This window comes from Neopelma chrysocephalum, unplaced genomic scaffold, assembly GCF_003984885.1.
Source record: "Neopelma chrysocephalum unplaced genomic scaffold, ASM398488v2 Primary Assembly neopelma1_24, whole genome shotgun sequence".
NCBI classification, from domain to species: domain Eukaryota; kingdom Metazoa; phylum Chordata; class Aves; order Passeriformes; family Pipridae; genus Neopelma; species Neopelma chrysocephalum.
Window position 1 is genome coordinate 29,348,116 of NW_020897693.1, and position 24,540 is coordinate 29,372,655.

Consider the following 24,540-nt stretch of genomic DNA (forward strand, 5'->3'; position numbering starts at 1 on the left):
GTGGCCTAGGACCTGGATACTGGGACGAGCTTGAGTCTGGAGCTACTGCAGAGATCCCGGATTCAACAGCCAAGCTACCGAGGGAATAAAGGTCTGTGCTAGGTATTGGAGAGACCCGCCTGAGTAGGGAGGTGGGGACGAGGTGGGAGATCTGCTACCGACACTGTCCAATGTATGGGTGTGCAACTGTACCCCGCTCGGCATTCCCACTGGGTAGACCTCGGGACTGCGGCAGCCCAGGTGTACTGGACAAGGAAGCAGCACTGGCCTGCGTCCCGAAGCCGCTGGAATGAGCTCCCTTGTGATGCAGTGCACTACCAGTGGCACTCCGGTGGCAAAACATCAGCACAAACATCAAATACAGAGCTTTAGGTGGGAAACTATTTTACTGCAGCAAACGCAACCCGACCCAGCCTCCCGGCACGGATCACAGTCTGATGCGGGGCCACGAGCACCGCTCCCCGTGCGGGGGCGGGGCCGGCGCAGCTTCCGGCGGGCGGCGGATGTTGGGGTTTGAATTGGCCGTCGGTTGGGGCGCGCGGGGATCGCGGGGCCGCGTGCGGTGAGTGGCGCCCTCGGGGGCTCCGGGCTCGGGGGGCGGGTGCTGGCCGGCGCTGGAGGGGCGGTGTGAGCCACCGGGGCAGGGAGGCGGGAGCCCCTTCCTTCGCCTTGCGGGGAGCGCCGTGCGGCGGCCTCTCAGCCCGCGCTCGGGGGAGTCAGTGCGGCCTGGCTTCCGCCGCTTGGCTGGAGGCGGGAGGTGGATTAATAACTAACCAAAGGGAGCATCTTCCTCTTCCCACCACGCTCCAGAGAGGAAAAACTAGCGGGAGGCTAGCGGCGTCCTGGGGAGACTCGGCCGTGCAGCCGCGGGCGGGCGTCGCTGGCAGGACCCGCCGGGGCCCCCGTGCGGGCCGGGTGTTGCGGCTGAGCTCCCCCCGAGGTGCGGGCAGCATGGGCTGTCTGAATCCCGGCCGGCCGGGATCCTCCGGACGCGGCGGGAGCTCCCCCGTGCCCGCCTGTGTGGGGATGCGGAGGGACGGGTCTCTCCCGGAACGCGGCGCCGGGAAATAACGGCGGGATGAGCTGGCTGGAAGCCCCGCAGTGTGTAAATTCGGGACACGCAGGATGCAGAGATGGGCTCCGGGAGAGTTCCTTTGTTCGTGTGCTGGGGATATCACGTGTGCCTGATACGGTGCCTCGTGGGGTTTTTGGTTTTTTTCTTTGCCCATCCTGTCTCCAAACACCTTACGTCCCGGAGCAGTTAAGAGTTTCAGAATTAAGAAAAACCTAAATACCCACTCTGAGGACTTTTCTAGCCTGTTTAGGCAAAGTAGATACATTTTATTTACACTGTTTTTATAGACTCTGGGACATTGTGTTCGTTCTTGTCTCGCAAACAGACTGATGCGAAGTGCATAGTTTCTGTGAAAAGCCCCATAGGGGCCTCAGTGGTTTTTCTCGCGTAACTTTTAACTTTGAACTTCGGGTTCATTTCCCTAAAGAATTCGAGAAAAGTAGAAGGAATTGCGGGTGGGAGTGGTATAGCGATTTTTTCTGTTTTGCCGAAGCCAAGGAAAGTTAGGAAGATGGTTTCTGATTTCCGGCCACATGTGTGCTTTTTCCACCTGATAAAGCTTTTTACAACAAAATCTGGTCTTATGTGGTCATATACAGATAGTACTTTTGTTGTATTACCCTAGGACTTTGGTGACTGTAGAACTGACAGTGACCATGCTGGGGAACGTGTGTGAGCTTTGTGCTTGTCTTTTACTCCCTTTGTACCGGATTAAATATATTTATTCCTTTGTAATTTAGAAAGAGGAAAATGTGTTTCTGTGAAAACTGTAGTCGGTTATTTCATCTGACTGTCGGTGCGGTGTGTGCTTTTAAGAGCCTCTTCTCCTAAATTGGTTGTGGTGCTTTTTGGTTTGTTCTCCTTTTAGACCGTTTTTTGGCAAAGGTCTTTTGTGTACAACTACTCCGGTCCTCTAAAAGTGCGGTGGCATAGAGCAGTTTCCTTATGCCTGAGATTTCTGCCTCCCTTTTATTTATCTTTCTTTCTCAATAGAACTATCCTAAAACTCCAGTAAATGGCTGCAGGACTTTGTTTGCAATAGTTTGGATTAGCCTGAGGTTTCTTCCTGAAGCTGATATCTGGCAATCATCAAAACTAAGTACCAGACCACCGATAGGTCGGAGTCTGTCAGGCTTCTGGTTTGGACCTTTGATTTGTTACCGGCTTCTTCCCTGCCCACTTCAGCCTGTGAGGAGAGAGTTATCCGCCTGCATGAGGTCAAGCACGGATCTGCAGGCAATCACCCATGATTCTTGGCTTGCAAAACTTAGGTAATGCTTTCTTCAGCTTTCTAAGGGAAGGCAAGTCAAAGATTAACGCATATGTTCCTAGAAGGTTTTTGATAAAGAATTATCATCTTAGTGCTGCAGTGAAGAAACAAGGGATTTTGCTTGGTTGTTTTTTTTTTTTTCAAAGGTGGTCTTGGATGCATGGCATGGCACATAGTAAAGGGCAGCTCATGTGATGCTTGAAAGAAATGTGAGTTAGGTCGGTGTTTTTGAATAAATTATTCTCCGCTTCAAAATGTTAAATGCATAGTTCTAAGTGATGTAAATTCCCCTGTATGCATGTCCCAATTTTGGATTCTTCTTTTTTGTTTTGTTTTGTTTTGTTTTGTTTGGCTTTTTTGTGGATCAGGATGTCTTTGACTAGGCCAGGATCCTTCATTTTCTCCAAACAGTAGAGACTATATTCACAGTTACATCATTACCCTACACAGTTCACAGTTATTTTTTTATTCCAAGTTCTTTGTGTTAGTACAATCTTTACTTAAGCGGAAGTCACAGCTACTACCTAAGTTGTCCTTGGACCATTATTTTTGATGCTTAAAATAAGTAAGAACTCTTTTGTACAATTACATTTGTACATAATTAGCTGTTGCATTGGACTTTATTTTGTCTTTAGAAAATAAAATATATTGTGTGTTTGTTAGTTTGGGAAAATAGTTAAAAGTTGCTGTATGTTTCATTATCCAGAAAAAATATTCTTAGTCTGTTTGCATCCTGCTTTCTGAACCCTTATCTCTCAAAATAATGGTTGAATTCTAATATTCTTTTATTATAGTTCCTGCTTTTAGTTTATTGAGCTTATGCTCATCTTTACAATTTTAAATAAAATGTAAAAGAGGTATATAATGGCCATTAAGGTACTGGATGTATTTAATACCGTGTTTCTTTTTCATGATAGAGAGCCAACCAGAAGAACTCAGGATGAGTAAACCAAATAACTTTGACAGTCAAAGTACATGTAAGTAAACTTTTTATTAAATAGTTTCAGAAATATTTAATCTGCATGTATAATGCCAGTTGTAACTGGTTTTATTTGGGCTCAAAGAACAGGTGGGTTTCAGTAATCAAGTTACAGTGTCCAGTTCTGGCCCACTCAGTACAAGAAAGACAAGGACCTACTGGAGAGGGTTCAGCAGAGGGCCACAAAGATAGTTAGGGGTCTGGAGCATCTCTGTTATGAGTGGAGACTACAGGATCTGGGCCTGTTTAGTCTGGAGAAAAGAAGGCTGAGAGGGGATCTCATTAATGCATATAAATATCTCAAAGGCAGGTGTCAAAATGATGGTGCCAGACTCTTTTCAATGGTGTCCAGAGACAGGACAAGGAGCAATGGCCATAAACTAAAACACCAGAAGTTCCATCTCAACATGAGAAAGAACTTCTATACGTTGACAGGTTGACAGTGGCAGAGCACTGGAATAGGCTGCCCAGGGAGGTTGTGGGGTCTCCTTCTCTGGAGACATTCCAAACCCACCTCAGAGCATTCCTGTGTAACCTCCTCTAGGTGACCCTGCTTTGGCAGGGGAGTTGGACTAGGCAATCTCCAGAGGTCCCTTCCAACCCTAAATATTCTGTGAAATTGTATTGGAACCACCTGTCTCAGGAAATGAAAAAGAACCAACTTATAAACTTTGTTGGATTTGTTTGCTATAATTTGAATATTTTAAAACAGTATTTTTTAGTATTTTAACCTTGTGAATTCAGCTGCCAAATCACACAGAGCTGTGTTTGAGATGTACCATTCAGGGCTTCCTTGGGTGAAGCGGTACCCCTATTCTTGTCACTATTATGACTGTTCTTGCTGTTAGAATATTGTTAATCTGTCTTTTATATATCTACTGGGAATTAAAGGGAAGCTGTTAAATGTCTGTGGGGGTATGTTAGTCGGCTAGGAACTTCAGTTAGTGAGAAATCCTCAAGGTTTTAGTTAAATCTAATGTTGTCTGAAAGCCTTCAGTGTTTTAAAAGCAGTGGTAGCATATGACTTGGCACTGTCAGGGTACCATTCACGTGTTTTTCACTGTTATCATGTAAGTAGACAAAGAAATAGTTAAGTCGATTCATGGATTCTAATATGGTGATGACTTTATGTACAATACTAAAAACAATTAGATGACATATTTCATATGCACCTGGACATCGTTGGCCGTTTGATATCTTCAGGTGTTTGGGGAAGAACATTTCAATTGGGAGCACAAACTGCTTGTGAATTTAGCTTGGCTCATAGACCTCTCCTGAATCAGCAGGCTGGTGAAGTATTTTCTTTTTAGTAACTAGAGAAGGAACAAATAGTACTCTATTCTGTATCTACTATAAAATTCAACATTAAGGAAAGGGGTAGCTACTGTCCTTTATCCAGGAATCTACTTGAAGGTGCACGTGATTAAAAGAGATGAAAGCTACTCCTCTATAGCTGATCAGTAGTAATTCCAGTATATTCACTGTGATAATAAACATGACTCTTTGTTTTAGTCTGTGTTCTCTGTGGACTGACAGATGACTGCCCTGAAAAGTATGGAGAAAAAAAAACCTTTGTGGAATACAGTCTTACTGTTCATTATTACTGTTTGGTAAGTGTTAGTGTTGATCTTGGAGTTTTCTGGGAAAAACAAATGTAAGTGCAACAAGTATTTAATAGTAATAATCTGTCCAGTTGTTTTAACAGTTTTGTTGTTTTAAAGCTTGAACTGTGAGCTTTAACTCATTTCCTTGAAGGCTTGTACTTGTCAGGTGAAGCAGATCAAGTAAGTAAATCCCAACAAGCCTTTATTCAAAGCTAAATTCTATTCATGGTCCATTTAAATGAATTTAATTCTCCCAATCTATCATAGCATATAGCAATGAAGGTACATGTTTGCACCTACATATTTCCTTCTGTAAAAAAAGTGTAGTTTCAAAATTGAGAATGTGAAAATTTCACCTCTTGTGGAAAAAAGTAGAGAAAGGTTTTCTTTTTCTCGTTTAGTTCTTTTTTTGGCTGTGAGCTATTCTCTGAGGTTACACAGGACTTTGTAACACACAATAATCCTACTTCTCAGTTAAGTAATACATACCCTACTGATCGTATTGCTACAATATCACTAATTAGTAAAAGTTTGTAATTTAAACAAAACTATGGATATAAACTGCAGTTGAATAGTTATCACACTTGACATTTTTCAAGATTCATATTCTTAAAGGTGTACTTCAACTGTCTCTCAAATTCTTAATTTTTGCACGTCTTTAAAATAATATGACTACCTAAAAAAAAAGCAAACCCACCCAACAAGTTTTTTGTTTGATAATAAATACAGTTTGAATTTTTTCCCCCAAGTTTAAAAAAAGTCTCAACAGTATCGGGAATAATTTGGGGGGTATGTTTTCTCCACAAGTTTTTTCAAGAGTGTTGATTGCAGATGGCTTTATAGGTTGGATACCGAATCCTTTAAAGACTAAGGAGAGTGGAGGTTTTCTGAAGTTAAACAAAGATAGAATTTTATTTTCTTAAATAAATTTGAAGCAACTGGAAGGAAACATAGGTCTGTTTGTGATAATTTTCTCTTATATAAGGCCATATGAAACGACAGGAAGAAGTCCTATCACGATGGAGCAGAACAGCTAGGAAAGGGCATGCTTGCAATACTGAGCCTTACAATTTATAAGATATTTTAACTGCAGGAAGCTCATCACAGTATCTTTTATGGTATCTCTACTTTTAAAAGCAAGCAAACAAACCCCTTTGATTTTAGTTAAATATAGAGCATGTTATATAAGAAAAGAGTTCTACAAAGAGGCCCATGAGTAGTGCAGTTTCATTTTTCTTTGCCAAATGTCTCACAGTTGGAAAATATATTTAATTGGTTTTAGTACATAATTTTACATTTATTTGACTAAAATATTGATAGAACTGTTTTTAAAATGGTGCTATGTTGAAATTATAAAATGAGATTGTAAAGAATATAGAAGGCATCAAGTTGTGAAACTGTTTAGTTATTTGAAGATTACCTAACTAACTTGAATCTAAATTATCTTAAGACTCTTTTGATTTGCCTAGTTACTTGATTCTGTGTTTATTTAAATCTCCTCTAAAGCGAATTACTTTTCTTCTTAGGTGGCACTTCAGTACAGTTACTTCCTACTGTGCTTCATTATCTCCACAGCAAAATTGTCATTCATATTAACTCAGCTAATTTAATTTTACTTCCTCTGAAGATTTATATGCTGAAAGTAATTGTTTGACAATTAACTGAATAGTCTGTATACTTCAAAAAGGAAGGCACTGTCTTGGGATCTGCAGTATTACACAATACTTCGATGTTATGAAATATTTATTTTCATGTTACTGGTTACTATTCTCTACTGTCATATCAGAAAAAAATATGTAAATGTTTTGGATCAGCTTTTTAATCATTTAAATATTTGCATACAAGCTTTGTTAGACTAAACTTCTCTCTTACTTGAGAAACACAGTGTACATAATTTTAAATCTTAAGGTAGGTAAATGTTTTAAAATACTTAATTTGTTTTCATAGTTGATGTCAAGTGGTATTTGGCAGAGAGGGGAAGAAGACGAAGGTGTAGATGGATTCTTAATCACAGATATTAGAAAAGAAGTAAATAGAGCTGCAAAACTGGTAAGAATGATGTCTTTGGTATCATCATAAGGGAAAAAGTAACTTTTAAGTGCATTTAGTATTGCCTGCAGGATTTGTTTTCTTTTCTTTTTCCAATGGACAGTGTGCTGAGCCCATTCAAGAATCTGAATTTTACATTTAAGTAACATGTCTGTTGAGTTTTTGGAAGCCATGAGGGAAAATAAAACCTGCAGAAGTTGTGACTTAAGGGGCAGGAAGCACCTAAGATTCGTAAATGCTTGTTCGGCAGAAGGAACGACAAAAGTCAAAGGGTCTGAAAACAACTAGAAGGTTTTGTTAGTAAATTACATGCTTGGCATGGAAATTGGTATGTTAGTCCCTGACCGACCTATATAAGCACACAGCAGTGGGTTTTGGTTAAAGGGGTAGGGTGAAAAGGAAGAGAGAAATTAAAGAGGGAAAGATAAATTAAAGAAAGAAAGAAAAAGGAAAAGGATTAAAAGAGATGATTAAAGAAAGAGAGAGAGAGATGAGCAGTCCTGGTTCCAGTATTGATCCAGCTGAGAGAATGTCAGTCCTGGTTTCAGCGTCTATCCAGCTGTGCCAGTCCTGGGGATGCTGCCTGCGCTTGAGGGGGAGGGGTACTTTTTATGGACAGGTTTCTCCACCAGAAAGATGAGTTTCTCTGCCCTTGAAGACAGATTTCTTGCTTTCTATGTAAATTAGTTATCATGCGCAGTCCGTTCTTTCCGGCCTTTCTGAAAAAGGGTTGGAGGGCTTTGGGGGTCTTTGGTGGTCTTAATTCTTACCCTATAATCCATGCTCGCTTCCTGACACTTATTCCTGTGCTTGTGCTGTACTGTGTTGTGGTTCTTTCTTACAGAAAAGTGTTGCCCCGTCTTTGCCTGGCATCCCTTTTCCAGCCAAGTCTTTTTCTTTCCCATGTCGTGTTAATACCAATAGTCCTTGGTATTTACCAACAACTCTTGTCTTGTATTACTGATAGTCCTTGACTGTCTCCATATTCATCCAGTTATTAGTGTTTGAGACATACACATTAGTCCCTTATCTTCTAGGAATTGAGAGCTCAAAGGGTCTCACTTTGGACCACTGTTTATAGGGTCACAAGAGAGTGAGTTTTAGTCATAGTAATTTTCCATCCTGGCCACAATCCGAGTCAGTAACTTTCTTTGAAGGTTCAGTAACCAAAGTATTATTCTTGGGTTGTTACTCAGCCAAGAAAAATATGTTTCCAAGGGTATTTGTTAAAAAACAGGAGCTCATTAGACACCTGTTAGTTCCTGGGAACAGTGTTTCTGATAAGCTCAAGAGAGGCCTAGTCCGGGTACAGTTTATCAAGGCCAAGGCCTAAAGAGCGTTTCTCAGATCATAATGTGGATGGGGATTTGCTACCACAATCCGTCCTGCAACCACAGTCAGCTTCTCTGGCTGGGCCTCTCAAGTTTGCAAATATTTTTATTCCCTGGGTATGCTGCAGATAAATGAATATTAGCAAATTACACTTTCATAATACCTCCAGACATTGTGCTGAACCTCAAGCTGGCAGTATATAATTTTATAGATGCAACTATAGGTACTAGTAAAATAACTTGTATTTTAACTTACATGTCACAAGACAATATGCATATAAACCAATACATAAAGTCTGTGAAATAACTATATATATTTACTCTTTGAAACAGAGCTAAACCACATTAGTCTTGTCATAGTTACAATCTATTAGCTGATGCTCTTTCTTACACACTAGTTATAATTTTTCTATTGGTTTAATTCCTGTAATTTTACTTGGACTTTAGATGTTAAAATTCTCTTATTTCTAAAATTATTTTTAGAAATGTAATATCTGTAAGAAAAAGGGTGCTTCGATTGGATGCGTAGCTCCCAAATGCAAACGAAGTTACCATTTTCCTTGTGGGATAAAAAGGGAATGTATTTTCCAGTTCATGGAAGACTTCAGGTGAGTTTTGGGGTTTTGTTGTTTTCCATTTTCAATTCATTATATTTATACAGGAGATGGCTTGGTTTTTTTTTTTTACTTGTAATTGGATAGGCTGTTAATTATAAATGACATAGGGTTATCTAGGAAAAAAATACTGTATTTGTGGAAGACAGGGAGACCAACAGTTATATTGCATACCTAATACCTAGAAACTAAGTTCTCAACACTTCTAAATACATAATTTAGTGCTTCTACAAGTAGTTAAATTGTTTATAAAATTGAGCATTAAATTCTAAACTCTGAAATAAACTGCATAATGACTGATTTGGGATTTTTTTGTTTGCCTATCTCCTGTGCCTTTGTTGAAATGGCAGAGGTTTGGGTACCTATATCTCTCAGCAATCACAACACACTGTGTGCCATTCTGTTGTGTTTCAAAGCTTATTGGAGATGGACTGCAGGAGAAATGGCTTTAACATCAAATGTGTAAAAACTGTTTTATTTTCTTTTGCTATCATCTGTCTAGCATCTTGGCTGTAGTCAAAATACTCGAGTGCATTATTCTGCCTACTGTGAGCTGAGTTTGCAGGGTGCATGGATTGAACTCTGGCAGGCACTTCAACTTAAAAAATGACTCACATTACATACACATGTAAAGATTATGCAGTTTCAGAAAGGTTTCTTCTAGAGCTGCACTTCTTGGATGTCTTATGCCTTTAAAAATTTGCTAAATTATAAAATTTATCACACTACCTAGACTCTGCTGAACCAGTATGCAAACTCAAAGTTTCTTCTTTAATGTCATGGTTACATTGAAATACAGGAAGAACTTGGAGTTCTGAGGACAAAAAATGCATTATTTGGACCAGAAGTTTTGAGAGAAAGAACATATATGATCTCTGTAATTTACAGAGCATCAGTTGGCACTGTGATTCTTCCTTACTGTCATTCTGTTGACTTGCTCTGTTAGATACATAATTTGTTTACGTGTGTTGTAGTTAAACCCAGAGAGGCGGAAGAGCAAGCACAGCTGCTTGCTCACTACCCTCAGCAGATCAGGGAGAGAATTGGAAGGGTAAAAGCAAGAAAGCTCCTTAGTCAAGATAAAGACAGTTTAAGTAAAGCAAAAGCTGTGCACGCAAGCGAAACAAGACAAGGAATTCATTCACCACTTCCCATCAGCAGACAGGTATTCAGCTATCCCCAGGAATGCAGGGCTTCATCATGTGTAGCAATTAATGTCTCCCTCCTTCTTTCCCTCAGTTATATTGCTGAGCTTGATGTCATGGTACAGAATATCCCTTTGGTCAGTTGGGGTCATATGTTCTGGCTGTGTCCCCTCCCAGTTCCTTGTGCACCCCCAGCCTGCTTGCTCCTGGAGTGGTGTGAGAAACAGAAAAGGTCTGGACTCTATGCAAGCACCGCTTAGCAATAATTAAAACATGCCTGTACTATCAACACTTTTCTTCACAGATCCAAAACGCAGCACCATCCATTCAAGCTGCTATTAAGAAATTTAACTCTATGTTATATTGATAAGGCAACCGTAAATTATTATTTTTAGATCTTACTGTTGGGAACATAAACCAGTCCAAACTTTTATGGATAAAGAATCTAGAGGAGCATCACAGTGCACAATATGTCTGGATTTGGTTGAACATCTTCCATCGTACACTGTATTGAAAAGTCCTTGCTGTAAAAGTGCTTGGTTTCATCGAGAATGCTTGCAGGTAACACAGGTTCTCCCTTGCTTTTTGCATCCACAGAGATCACATTTCTTCCCTGTTTAAAAACAATGGAACAACTGCTTAAAATAGTGTGAAATTGCTTAATGTTAATGGAGGTAGTTGGTATGGAAATAGGTTTGAAGGACAATGCTAAAATTGTGTTACGGAGACAAAAAAGGATTTTGTTTTTTTAATGCTATTAATTTTTCCTCTCCTCACCCCCACGTTTCTGCATGTGTGATACACACTTCATGCCTTCACTTATGTTTAGGAACTGAAGTTCAACCTAGGTAGTTAACTTTCTTGTAAATCATTATGTGCAGAATCTGAATGCTAAAAATGTCATTTCTCCATCATCAGTTCTCTTTGCCCAAGTCCAAAGCTAGAAAAAGTTACAGTGTTCTTTTTGTAAATTTATTCTGGATCTGGAGAGGTTGACTTGAAAAGGATTGTGGTTTTGTTTATGAACCTTGATCTAGCATGTGATCTCTCTCCCTTAAAGGAAGAGAAAATGCTCACCATTTGCATCAATATCAAGTGACATCATGATTGATGTCAGCTTTAACATCCATGTGAGGATTGCATCCTTGAATGTAATGTTCATCAATATTAAGACATTTATTGGCATCTTAAGGATGGTAGTAATTCAATAATTGGTTTGGTTTTTTTGTTGTGTTTTTTTTTTTTCTTGACACAGTATCAAGCTTTGAGTGCTGGGATATTTTTCTTTAGGTGCACAGTATGCAATAACAAGGACAAATTTCAAAAAGAAATGTTGAGAATGGGCATGTATATTCCAGAAAGGCAAGTAATTTTGTGATAATCACTCCTCTACAAAAACTTTGATACTCTATAGAACTGCATCTATTAATATGTGAAACTTTAGTTCTACCTTCAGTTGTAGAATTGTTCACTTTGGTAAGAAGTAGCCTGTTTCCTTTTAGTTATGCATAAAAATTGGCAAAGGTCAAATTATCTCAAACATAGAACAGAAAGCTCTGAAAAGTCATTTTTAATGCCATGATTCAACTAGGAATCCAATTAAAAGATAAAAGCACTTCATAAATACAATAATTTTGCCTTAACATAGAGGTTGCTTGGAAGTGTGCTTTCTGTGCCCAAGTTTTCTAATTATCTGAATTTCTATCCAGACAGAATTGTAATTGACTGATTACTTAGCCATACAGCTTCTGTCTTCTGCCAAGGTATTGCTAAGGATATGTTCAGCATAATAACTGCTTCAAAATTCTGAATTGTTTTTCATAAGTTTCCACCACTTGATGAGGCTCAAAATATGACAGAAAGTGATCAGGATGATGTTTCTTTGTTAGAAGTAGTATTCTCTAATAACTATTATTCTTCAGAGAGTACCATTAATTCCCTCTTCAGACAGAAGCTCAAGATTTTTGAGAGGAAGTAGAGTCAAAATATTTGAACTTTGCCATACTGGCCTGGAAAATTCTGAGTTTACCTTTCATGAGTCCATTTTCAGTGGTAACTTGAGTAGGTTACCTAAACAAATATCGGTGTTTCTTATGAGAGAGAAAGTGAAATAATGTGAATCAGAGCAAACACACACTGAGGTCATGTGAAAAATAATAAATACTTCAAATCAAAGTAACTGTACACAAGAAGTCTGTCTGTATTTTATAGTATTATTTTAGTTACTAGACTTTTTTCTTCCCCCTCTCAGTTGTCTTAACCGTTGCTTAGAACATTGCATGGTTGAAATATATTCATGTGTTTATTACATACTCTATATTTTGAAAAAGATGTAACCCATTTAAACAATTGGAAATAGAGTTCTAATTATCTGGTCTTCGGCCTTGTTTATAGGGACGCATCTTGGGAACTTGAAGAGAACGCATATCAAGACTTACTGCAATGTTATCAACACTGTGATATTAGAAGATGTCTCTGCAAGAAAGGAAGAGACTATAATGAACCTGATAGGTATGACGCTTTAGCAGGAAAGTATAACCTACAATGGAATAGCTCTTTGATGTGGTTTGGTTGTTGCCTTTTATTATCATTAAAATTTATTTATTTAAATGCTTTGATACTTTTCAGCATCAGGTTTTAATGTCAAGCCAGCACACTGTCTAAATAAAGTGTTTGTTTTACTCCATATTTCAATACTAAATTTCTCAAACTAGGTTATGAAAGCCAAGAAAACCAACTTTAATGGATTATCTGTTATCTTGTCCTTGTTCTCATTTGATACAGAGCTGAAATAGAATTTGTGCATCAGCAGAACACGTAGATTAGCTTGTACGTAAATGAACGTTGTGTGTCTTTCATTGAGTTTAATTCTGCAATTTAATAAGTGCTAAAATACTTAGAGCTTTTATGAGTAATTATTGTTAAAGTACTAGACTTACGTGAAAATTAACTAGCTGTGTAAAGGCTAGTAAAATCAATCTAGCTGCAAGCTGTCCCACTGCATGCAAGTGGCAGATAGAATACTGCTGATAGTGTAATAAGAGGTCATGTGAAAGGCTTTATTCTGCTCTACCACTTGCTTAATTTTTTTTAATAAGTTCATTTTCTGCATGAATTTTTGTTTTGTTTGTGTGCTTCTGAAATTTTTATTTTTCATTGGTGTGAGTATGCTCAAAGCTGTCAGAACCTCTACTTTGAAGGCTTGTTTCTGTAGTACTGTGGTGGTTATTCCCTGTAGACATTAGCTTTGCTTTATATGGTTTTGACCAAGCATTCCATGGTTCATTCATGGTAGGTGTGCACCTCAGGATTTACTTTGCCTTTAAAAGTTGTACCTTAGGCTTCCAGTATTTGAACTAATCAGTCACATTTTTCCATTGTATGTTTAAGCAAAATTGAAGAAATCTAGACAAAAACCTAACAGATATTTAAACACTGTCATTAATGAAGTCTTCTTCAGAATGTAAGAATCATCATAGCATCATAAAATGGTTTGGGTTGGAAGTGAACTTTGTACTGTCACAACAGGCCCTGCTAAAATATCTGTTCACCAACATGTCAGTAGTTTGAATTTTTCCTGAGAGAGCTCTCCTGTAAAAAAAATTACCATTTGGAAAAGTCGACTGGTGGATACCCATAAGATAAAGAGGATTTTCCTGACTAGCAACATGAGGAGAAAATATTGCCTGTAAACTATTGACTTCAAGGCAGGGGAGCACACTAATTCATAGCTTCATTCAATACAAGGTCCTGAAACATGAGCTGCTTTTTTTTTTTCTTGTGAGTACATCTTGTATGAAGAAAGTTCCCCTTGATTATAATAATTTCTACCAGGCTGATAAAATTACGCTTTGTTAAGTTTAGTGTCTGGATTGCACTTACTATTGAATAGTCTTCATTTTAACTTTTCTTCTGTCTAATACTAAATACCTCAGTTTTTATTTTTAGTAAATGGGAAATAAAGCGTTGTCAGTGTTGTGGTTCTCGTGGGACTCATTTGGCCTGTTCATCTCTGAAGTCATGGGATCAAAACTGGGAGTGCATAGAATGCAGAAGTATCTTGGCAAAATCAGGTAAAGTTATGAACGTGATAGTGACTTCTTAAACGATAACTTTTAAGTTACGTAAACGTACTTTACGGCTAGCAAATATACTAGTTAATATAATTTAATCATACAGGGAAGTACAGCAGAAAGAAAAAGCGTTCTTTGGCTACCTCTGAAGAGACAGATGGGACAACTTGTTTGATGGAGGAGCCATCTCCAAAGACCCCTCGGCAGTCATCTGGATCCCAACGCAATTTTCTACTCCAGTGGGTAATTTTCTGTTTTCGAGCAGAAACTGATTATTACATAATATTCAAACATGAGGAGGTGATGGCTTATTCTGTAGGAGAAACTTCTTACGCTAAATTGCTAATTGATTAAAACTAGAGTTTTGAGTGATTGAAGTTTTCTGAGTAAGCCGTGAACAATAGTTATATGGATTTGGTGGCATGAAAACCACTTTTTAGTTTGATAAAAATTGATCCTTTTTAAAGGAACCTTAACAATTTAGAGGTAACTTAGAATGTACAAATGGCAAAACTTTAAGTTTGTTTATTGGGGTTTTTTCCATTTTAATAGTGTTCTAGAAATCTAACTTACAGATGTTTATAATAATATTTTCCTGTGCTGAATTAAAATGTTGTCAAGTCTGTAGAAATTCATGGTTTTAGTTTTTACTTAATGTATCAGTCAGGACTTCCATCTCATCTATGGGATGCAACTAAAAGCAGATCCTAAGACCACCGTGTAATAAAATACTGAATTATTATTTTTAAAATTGTAGTTCAGGCACTGGTGAACTTCATGGTAGGGGGAAACTATACGGCTATCTTCAAATAAGAAGTGGTTATGCATTCTTCAATTGTATCTCTTCTTAAAATACTGTTTTGACTTATAGATCACCAAAGATAATGTACCAGAACAACTTGTCACCTTGCTCACACCTAGAACGTCCAGCATCCAACAGAGTGACAATGTCCTTATCTCCACTGGTGTCAAACAGAAACTGGTCCCTGAGGCAAAAGTATTTTCTTTTAATTTTTCTTACGTTGAAGAGTAATCTAGCATATGGCTTTATACCATAATTCCTACAAAATATCAAAGGAGGTGGCAGGAGGAGTGTATTGTACCTATATGTACTTGTTTGCGTGTGTGTGTGTGTATGTATATGCATATATATATATATCTCACAGACCCCCAGCACCTGCAAAAACAATTTCCCAGGGGACTTTACTTACTAATTCCCTGGGCAGCCTGAAGTTTGCTGTCCTCATGTCCAGAACTGAGGTTTTGCTGGCACTTCTGTCAACAGAGATTTTAAACTCAACTGTCTCGTGGTCACTGTGGCCAAGATGGCCACCAATCTCCACTTCACTCACAAGGTCCACTTTGAGTTGGCTCCCTTAGGACCTGTTCCATAAAGTTGTGATCCAGGTTTTTTAGGAGTCTTCTGGCCCAGATTGTACCAGCTGTGTGATACATATATATATATATATGTATGTATAGATGTATGTATATAGTCACTGGAAAAATGGAATGAGTACACTGAAAACCTGGAGTCATAGCTCGATAAAGGCTTCTGCTTTTTATAAATGCTAGAGGGGTGCAAGGAGAAAAGAATTATACCTATTGAGAATTTTTAGGTCAGGTAGTAAGGGGATGAAAACTCAGAAATGTATATTTGTCCTTACCAAAGTATGGCTAGTTATTCTTCAGAAAATAGGGAATAAAAAGAATTCTAGTTGCTTTCTTCTAATTAGACGTGTTTTGAATGTTCAAGGTTTTTGCACTTGTACCATAGGCATAGTTCATGACTGTATTAAAACCAGTGCTAAAACAACATGTTTTAATATAAAATATTTATTTTAAGGATGTAAAATTCTTTATCTGGCTGTGAGTAGTTAATTGATGAATTCTACCTTATGTGCTAAAAATTCTGATGAAGGAATTAGTTACTTCTAGTAGATCAGGTATTTGAAACAGATTTGGTTGGAAGTTAGAAAACAAAGAAGAGGTCTTATTTTTTTATATGAGAACTGAAACATTTCTTCCTATTCAAATGTCTTTTTGGATATAGCAACAAAGATTATTCTGATTTGGTTGCAAAATATCTCTTTAACACAAAATGGTAAAGTTCAGTTTCTCACTTGTTTTGCATTGTTCAAATGTAGACTGACGGTGTAAGAATTGTTTGGCACTGTGTTGGTGTCATTGATTTATGAAAATCACTATTTGTTTTATGCCAGGGTAATTATTTCTACCTCCTTTTTTCTAGTTCTTAGAGGTACTTTAAAATTTACCACTACAGAGTTAAAATTTGAAAAATCTACACTGAATATTTTACTGATATAATTTAGGCAATACCTGAATGTGCCACAGTGTTTAAAGAAGTGTTCTTCTTAATAGATTGTAAGAATGTTTCCTGTATAACTGTTGCTAATTATGAATCAGAGATTTCATCTGAAAATGCATCTAATTTTCTCATAGGCATTTAAGAGAGCAAAGAAGGGAAGTTAGTAATATTCTGAAGGAGTTAAAGGTACAAGTTAATACAAAAACAACAAGGCTTAACATCAATGCAGACGATATCTGGAATAGTGCTTTAAAAGGATTTAGACAGCGCAACTTCAGTCCTACAAACACCATCGAAATAAATTTCACAAACTGCAAAAACAGATCAAAGACAGATACTTCTGCTGCATCAAAACACCATTTCTTCCAATTATTAATGCTTCACCTTCAGAATTCATCACTGTTTGAGGGCTCTTCTGCAAAGAATTTGTCCCTTGATTTTCAAGGTAATTAAATGCTTTGTTCAAAAATACATTGAGAACTGTGTAACTTTAAACAATTTTTTAGTCTTTAGCTGGTATGAGTGTCAGTTCACAAGTATCATCTTGATGAATAAAAATTGTTTGGATTTTTTGTTTGCTTTTTTTTTCAATTCTGAAGGCAGTTGGAATGTGGATTTGTAGTAGCAAAAAAAAATGGTTTAGTTGGAAACATTGATGACTACGAAGGAAGAAATACAGCAAATAATTAGACTTGTTCTTGTCAAGTGAATTCCTTTCTTCCTTACTCACTTTCTCTGCTACTTATGTTCCTTATTTTCCTCAAATTTCTAGGACGTTATCTCTTATAGCATGCTCCCTAGAGACCCCAAGTTACCGTCTTTGAGTTCTTATGCTTCAGAGTTAAATGTGCATGTGGTACAAAGTGGAAGAGGAAGTTACATCTCCCAAACCTTGAATAGTGGCTGAAGAGTTGAAGTAAAAGATATATAAAAATGTGATCTTATTCTTTCAACCATCAGGAGATGGCAAAGCTCATTTGTTGCCTTTTCTAAAATAAGAACAAATTGCATTATGACACTTTCTTTTAAAAAGTGAGGATCACAAATCATTTCTATGCATAAATAGCAAATATATTTTTCTATTTGCAGCTGTAAAAGAAAACCTTTATTTCGAAGCTGGTAAAATGATTGCAGTTTCTCTGGTTCACGGCGGTCCATCTCCTGGTTTCTTTTCCAAAACACTATTTGATTGTCTTGTCTATGGTCCAGAGAATGTGAAGCCAGCTTTGGAAGATGTTGCTGATGTTGATGTAGCACAAACAATAAAAATGGTAATATGAATAAGTTATATTTCTAATTCGAGACTATATTTGGAGATAAAGAAAGACTTACTGAATAGAACTTTCATTGAAATTAAAAAGCTTTTTTTTTCACACATATACATGCATGTAGTAAACCAATTCCTACTTTTGTCTTTTTATACAGATAAAATATGCAAATAGTCTGTCCAGCCTACAGTCTACAATACATGACTGCTATGAATTCCTTGCTGCTGCTGGATGTTTTAGACCTATAACAGCTTTGTGTGATAAGAACAGGCTGGTGAATGACATATTGATCCATCATGTAATCAAGAGAATTATTTCACCCTTAGAAAGGTTTGTTTGGTTTGAATTTTCATGCTACTTGGGTTGTTTCCTCACTGAAATACTAAATAATATGTTGCTAAAACTAACTTTCACATGTTCTTACTTATTCATTTAAACCAATGGAGTATACTGTAATTTTCAGTGGATTAATTAGCTGAAGGACTAATTAAACTGAAGGACTGAAATTATTTCTCTACATATCTGCTCTGTTCCGCTTTTTTGGTCACATTCCTTTTTCAACTTAGTGAAGAGGGCAGATTCACAGTTTTTAAACTTTTTTTTTCACTGTTAAGTTTTTAAAGCATCACAAAGACTACAAAATCTCTTAAGCTTGTGTTCATTTTTAATTCAGCATTGTTTGAATTTAGAATCATTAAATTTTAGAAATGTTGAACATATGTTTCAAATTTTAATGAGTTTTCTAGAGTTCTAATCAGGGAGTTTGTTTGCCATTAGGAGGGCAATAATGTCAACAAGTTGACCTGCTTAGAACATCAGCCTTGCATTGATGTTTCCGTGAGGTAGTGATGACCTCATTAGCTGGAAAAGCTGCAGCTGTTGACTATTCTTTAATAATCACTGACCTTACTTCCAATTCTTCATCTGCTCAGTAAAAATGCATTAGATGCTAATTATTCTAACAAATATAACTGGATTTATACTTAAAACATTTATGGTGTTATCTTTGACAAATTTGAATCAACTGAATCTCCAAGAGCTATGAAAACTAATTTTGAATGTGAGGATTTTTTTTAAATAAAGTTCAGAGCAATTAGTCTTTCAGTCAAGGCCTGCTGGCATATTTGAACAATATATATCGTATTTTAAAACTTGTCAGTTGGAAAGTATAACATAATAATTAGCCTGTTTGTTTATGGGGTAATGTGGTTTTGTGCATTTTTGGAGATGGGCTTAAATGTGCATAAGTGAGTAGAACAAGAATTTGCTTGTCACTATCAAGGACTGACAGTAACTAAAGAGTTGGTCATTTTAGCTGTTAAATATTCTACACCCCGACTGTACACTTTCAACATGTTTATTCTGAATTTTATTGATTCAGCCTATTGATATGTAAGAAATTATGAGTAAACACCTTAAGTAAAATTTTAATTGAGATTATGGCAGCCAAATTGTAAAGCCAGTTGCTTGAAATGTTCTTGTCCAATGCACAGTAACAAGTGAAATTTTTTTCAACCTACAGAGCTGTTGGGTTCTTTGCTTTGGTTTGATTTTGTTTTTGGAGAGGCAAGTGTGTTTAAATGCATGTAGTTAAATTATAGGGTCAGATTGGTGTGTACGGTGGAAGGGACTTCTGGAACTTATCTTGTCTACCACCCCTGCTTAAGCCAGGCCATTTAGAATGAGTTGTCCAGGACCATGTCCAGACAGCTTTTTAATACCTCTGTGGATGGAGGCTTTACAGCCTCTCTGGGCAACCTGTGCCAGTGCTCAGTCACTCAGACAGTAAAAAAGTGGGTCCTGATGTTCCCATGGAACCTTCTGTGTTTCAGTTTGTGCTCAGTTCCACTGGTCCTGTCACTGGGCACCACCACTTAAAACAGCTTGTCTCTGACTTCCCTGCACATTCCCTTCAAATACTTTGAAGGGAATAGACATTGAGATTCTACTTGAACCTTCTTTTCTCCAGGCTGAAGCATCCCAGCTCTCTCAGCCTTTCCTCATAGGGTTATGCTCCACTCCCTTAATCATCCGAGTCACCCTTTGCTAGGCTCTTCTCCAGTGTGTCCATTTCCCTCTTGTACTGGGGAGACCAGCACTGGACACAGCATTTCAAGTGTGGCTGTACCAGTGCTGAGCAGAGTTAAAGTATCATTTCCTTTGATCTGCTGGCACCATAATTCCTAGTACAGCCCAGGATACCGTTATCTGCATTTGCCACAGGGAGAAATAATAGCATGTAAGCACATGCAGACTGCAAAAGCCAAGCAAAGGCTACCTTTTAAGACATCTCATTTTACCTAAAGACAAGGCATTTTAACTGTTTTCTGAAGAGATGTTTGTAAGAAAGAGATTCGTTATGTAAAAGTTAAAAGTAAACTTTGCACATATAGTCAAGTACTAGGAAATAATTTCTGCATATCAATGATATTTCTTTCATCTGCCCAAAAAGCTCCATAGAAACATCTAGATTGTTAAAATGAGAGTTAAACACATTTTGCAAGCTAAAATGGGACTACTGTGTACACCTTATTCACAAGACTTGGAGACAGCAGATGGAGAAGATTTATTGTATCCAATCTTGCAGCTTTATAAAACGGAGAGTTCTGATGCATGGTTACTCTTTTTTTTTTTTTCTTTTCCCTCTCCTAGTTTTAGGCAAGGTTTGAAAACTCTCGGTGTTCTAGAGAAAATGCAAATGCATCCAGATGCATTCTCTAGCATATTGTGCCACAAACCCGAAAGACTTTCAGCACAAACTATTTGTGATCTCTTTTCAATCCATTCCTCATCAGATGTAAATAAAGTTAAAGGTGCTGATTTTTGGATGGGCTATTTGCAAGATGTGGAAAGTAAGTAATTTTTTTTTTTCTTTTCTCCCCTTCCCTGTTCAGGGTATATATAAACCCTGGTATATATATATAAGGGGCTTGATTTATAGAGTTCAGTGGGATAAATAAGTCCAAGGGTTTGCAGTCACTGTCAGTTCCTAATTGTTCTTCTTCACCCTCTTTCTTACTAATTAGAATTTCCAAAACTGTTGTCCAATTATAATCAAAATTTAGAGGCGTAAATAAAGGAAAGATAGGAACTAGAACTCCTGTGAATTTAAAAAGAAAACAAAATGCAAGTGACACAGAAAAATCCTTTATTAGATAGTTTGTCTAAAGTCTTAAAGCCCACTGTTTTCTATAATTTTCTTACAGAAGAGTTTTTTTCTGTTCACTTAAGATTTTTCAGAACTAACCCAAGTGAGTTTTACTTGTTAAACATTTTCTTATTTAGCCATAGAACTGCATATTTATTCAGCATATTGATCTGATTTTATGTGGGCTTTTTTTGATCTAACACTTAGCATGCAGGATAATGGTTTATGTGTAATAGACCATCAGTGATAAATAACACCTAATCCTATCTTTTTAGGTGGTGAGTCTGTAGTGACATTTGAGGATATTCTGCTGTTCGTAACAGGCTCCTCTTCTATACCATCCATTGGTTTTGATCCTGAACCTACTATTAAATTTTTGCATATAAGGTATCCCATTGGAAACAGACTCCTTAATTGCTTAGAACTCCCTATAACAAATACATACCAGCAGTTTAAAAATAAAATGGAGCTCACCATCAGAAACACATTAAGAGTTGAAAGAGAATAAGTATTTTTGCTATTAAACTGGATGGTGGAAACTTCAGTTTTCTGCAGGGACATCTACTTCCAACTTGCTACTGTATTTTTGGACAATGTGCTCTCAGTCTTTTCCCACTTTTCCTCCAAAGATATGCTAAAAGTAGTAATATTGTAAGATAGAAAACAATTTTCAAATGAAAATACACTTTATTTCTTGAATAATTCTCCTTCTGAAGTTGACTTGAGTCAACAGACTCTTGCAGAAGTACTTTAAATATCTACTTTTGCTGTAGACAAGTATAAGTACCAGACTCTGTTACAGGTAAGCCTGTGGATTGTATCACATACTTCAGTAACTTATTTATCAAAGGCAAGTCGGGTACATCTTGAAGATAATTTCTGTAGAGCTTTGTTTCAAGTAAAACTGTGATGCAGGTGTTTTGAAATCTTTTTTAAACTGCTGCAGCTTCTCTTTCTTGATCCTGGGAGAGGTGCTAATCTTTTTATATTAAGACCTATTTTCGTCACTGGGTAACAAAAGCAGGTATGCCGCGTTGCCCCTTAATTTTTTATTTTTTTTTTTTATTTCAAAGTCTAAGGAAATTATTGCAAGCCTTAGATCAGATATTTCTCACTACTTTCAAGTAGCTAAAACAATCTAATCTCATCAAAGTCCCATCATTAGAAATTTAAGAATATAAGAAATTAACACAGGACTAGCAGTGTTTTTTGGTTCTTAGCCAAAAGCATATTAAAGTCTACCTTAAAATTAATGTATGAACTCTTGGAGAATGTAATTTGACTTGTTTATATACTAAGCATTTTCTCACTGTCTTCTATTTTTTTCCTCCAATAATATTCCATGTTTCTCATCTCTGCATAATTTTTGAGTCTCGTTCTTCCAATAACTTCTTTGTAGTCTTAGCCTTCAGAATGGTCTATTGCCATTATAAGGAGAATGGTTTGGTGCAAATTTGTGTGCATAATAAGGATTCATATTCTATGTTTGCATTTCTAAAATACGGCAATGAGTCTCCTGCAAATATTATACTTCAAAAATGAGTAGTATACCCAGTGAGCATTCCTTTTTCTTGCCTAGTTAAAGATAAATGTCTTCTGTAATATTACGTGATTTTTCTGTGTGAGAAGTACAGAACTTACAGGAGTACCAAACAGAGTGTGAATAATTTTAATGGACAATTCCTGGACTTCCGGCATCTGCAGTGGCAAGAGAAACTGTTCAGAACTTGCAACTAAATAAACTACATTTTAAAACCTTCAATGGAGAAAGAAATACAAAGATAACGTGAATACAGGGCTTCAAAAACATACCTGAGATTACAAAAATAGAGTTCACACCTTTTATTGCTTATTTCTTTTGAATTCAGCAGTTGAAAGGGGTTTATATAAAGGTAGAACTAACTTTTATGTCAGCTGTAGGAAATGTTAACTTTAAAACCTTCTGCTATACAATGCTATATCCAAACACTGAATTTGTAAAATTATGTAGTATCTAATATTACTTGAAAGGGTTTCTCTAACATAGAATTAGTTCCCATTTTCTAATACTGATGTCTATGCATTCAGGACAAGTTTTCTTTCCTTTTTTGTTGATCAGCTCTATCTAGACATTCCAGTATATTCCAGTTGTGTTCCTCTCCTCTTCACATTTTCAGCATTTGTTTATATAGACCAATCTTAAATTTATTTTAACTGTTCATTAGAATTCCATTGAATAAGCTAACTACCGATCCATCAAAACACAGAAAGGTCTCCCTTGTCCTTAAAATGTAAGAGCAGTTTACGTAGCTAAAAGGACCATCAGGTTTTTTATTATAGCAGGTCTCTAAAGTGCAATATTATCGAGTAATTTTCATTTTACATAAACATAACCTGAGGCACACCTGGAAATTAGGGAATTTGCTTAATTTCAGTATTTCTGTAACAGAGAGAATAATTGTATATACATTAGTTATGTAGTAAATATATTCTTACGGAATTTGCATCTTCTGTAAAATTTGTCGGCAGTGCTCTTTGTGTTTGGCCACAAAACTTCACCCCACAGTTTCTGCCTCAAACCCTAAGCATCCATCTGGAATTAGCATATCAAATAAGCTATTTATTTTCTAGAGTGATAATTTTCTACTAAACAATAATATATTAGTGGGTTTCGTATGGTCTCCTTAACAATGCACATACAATTAAAAACACCCTCAAGTATTTTAGCTCTATGTTTGAAAAGCGAAGGAATAAGAAATTTCTGACTTGCTTTCACCCATTCAAAGGATGCTTAGCAGAAAAAGCTGTTAGCATTTTTAACTAACTGGCTTAAGAGTGAAATAGAGTCAAAAGGAGAACTTCATTTATACTTAAAGTCTAAATGATTGTGTGCTGCAGCTTTGACATTTTTCATTAAGATGTTCAGCCTGAGGGTTTTGAGAGTATTGGTCATTAATTCACACTCACATGTTACATATACATTTTGAAAATAGTATTAAAAAAATGTTTTAAAAAGAGGGAAATGCAACTTTGGAGCCTACAAAATATTAGTTTAACGTTTATCTCTATTCTGTATTATATGGTATAGCATTTTAAAGCTCAGACTTTACTGATTTTTACTTAAGGGAGTTCCTAGTTGGACAAAAGAAAAATTAAAATGCTTAAGCTTTTGAAGTGTCAAATCATATGCATACAGAAAGTAGTTTTCGAAACATTAATGTATGTAAAAAAACCCAAACCAACAATTCAACCCTCTGATTTTTATATTGCATAAACAATGTTCTTTTTAAACTTAAGGTAATTTTAAAAATGCTATTTTGTAAATATTTTTAGCTCTAACTTGAACTGCAGGATCAGTGCCTGAACTGTTGCATCTTCAAGCAACATTATATGTGACAGGTGTAGCATCAGTGTTGAAATAATCAGTAATTGTGGGAAATGTTATGTATATGTTCAAAGTGCAATAAAGGGTTAAATACAGAACTTTCAGCGGTTTTTTTGTTAACACTTACAGGGTTAAACCCCATTAAATTATCACTATTTTTTGTAATTTCATTTGTGTATCTATAGATTTATATAAATATATAGCATGTTTATCCAGATACCTTTGTATCCAAAACTGTGTTAGGGCGAATGGGGCTCTTCCCACTGTAGGATGCTGTAAAGAGTATGGAGGACC

The 24,540-nt window shown here is 36.8% G+C and overlaps 1 protein-coding gene across 3 annotated transcripts; it reads left to right on the forward strand.

Moving 5' to 3' along the window:
* Positions 1-472: 472 nt before the first annotated feature.
* G2E3 (G2/M-phase specific E3 ubiquitin protein ligase) lies at positions 473-24,348 on the forward strand. 3 transcript variants are annotated; one of them, XM_027709410.1, is made up of 16 exons: positions 473-562; positions 3,263-3,322; positions 4,837-4,934; positions 6,876-6,977; positions 8,792-8,916; positions 10,463-10,628; positions 11,323-11,429; positions 12,462-12,578; positions 14,016-14,140; positions 14,247-14,379; positions 15,012-15,137; positions 16,601-16,911; positions 17,556-17,737; positions 17,892-18,064; positions 20,387-20,586; positions 21,158-24,348. In XM_027709410.1, exons 2-16 carry the CDS (start codon positions 3,286-3,288, stop codon positions 21,388-21,390), a joined length of 2,235 nt encoding a protein of 744 aa, XP_027565211.1. In that variant the 5' UTR covers positions 473-562; positions 3,263-3,285; the 3' UTR covers positions 21,391-24,348. The 3 variants fall into 3 exon arrangements, with proteins under 3 accessions (XP_027565211.1, XP_027565202.1, XP_027565220.1); XM_027709401.1 differs by lacking the exon at positions 473-562 and adding an exon at positions 2,132-2,346; XM_027709419.1 differs by lacking the exon at positions 473-562 and adding an exon at positions 2,492-2,554.
* Positions 24,349-24,540: the final 192 nt, after the last annotated feature.

Bases quoted from the DNA above. Each gene is read 5' to 3' on its own strand.
- G2E3 (XM_027709401.1), top strand. From the start codon at position 2,322: ATGATTCTTGGCTTGCAAAACTTAG. The intron at 4,935-6,875 runs GTAAGTGTTAGT...TTGTTTTCATAG, and splicing joins CTGTTCATTATTACTGTTTG to TTGATGTCAAGTGGTATTTG. The intron at 14,380-15,011 runs GTGGGTAATTTT...TTTGACTTATAG, and splicing joins CAACGCAATTTTCTACTCCA to ATCACCAAAGATAATGTACC.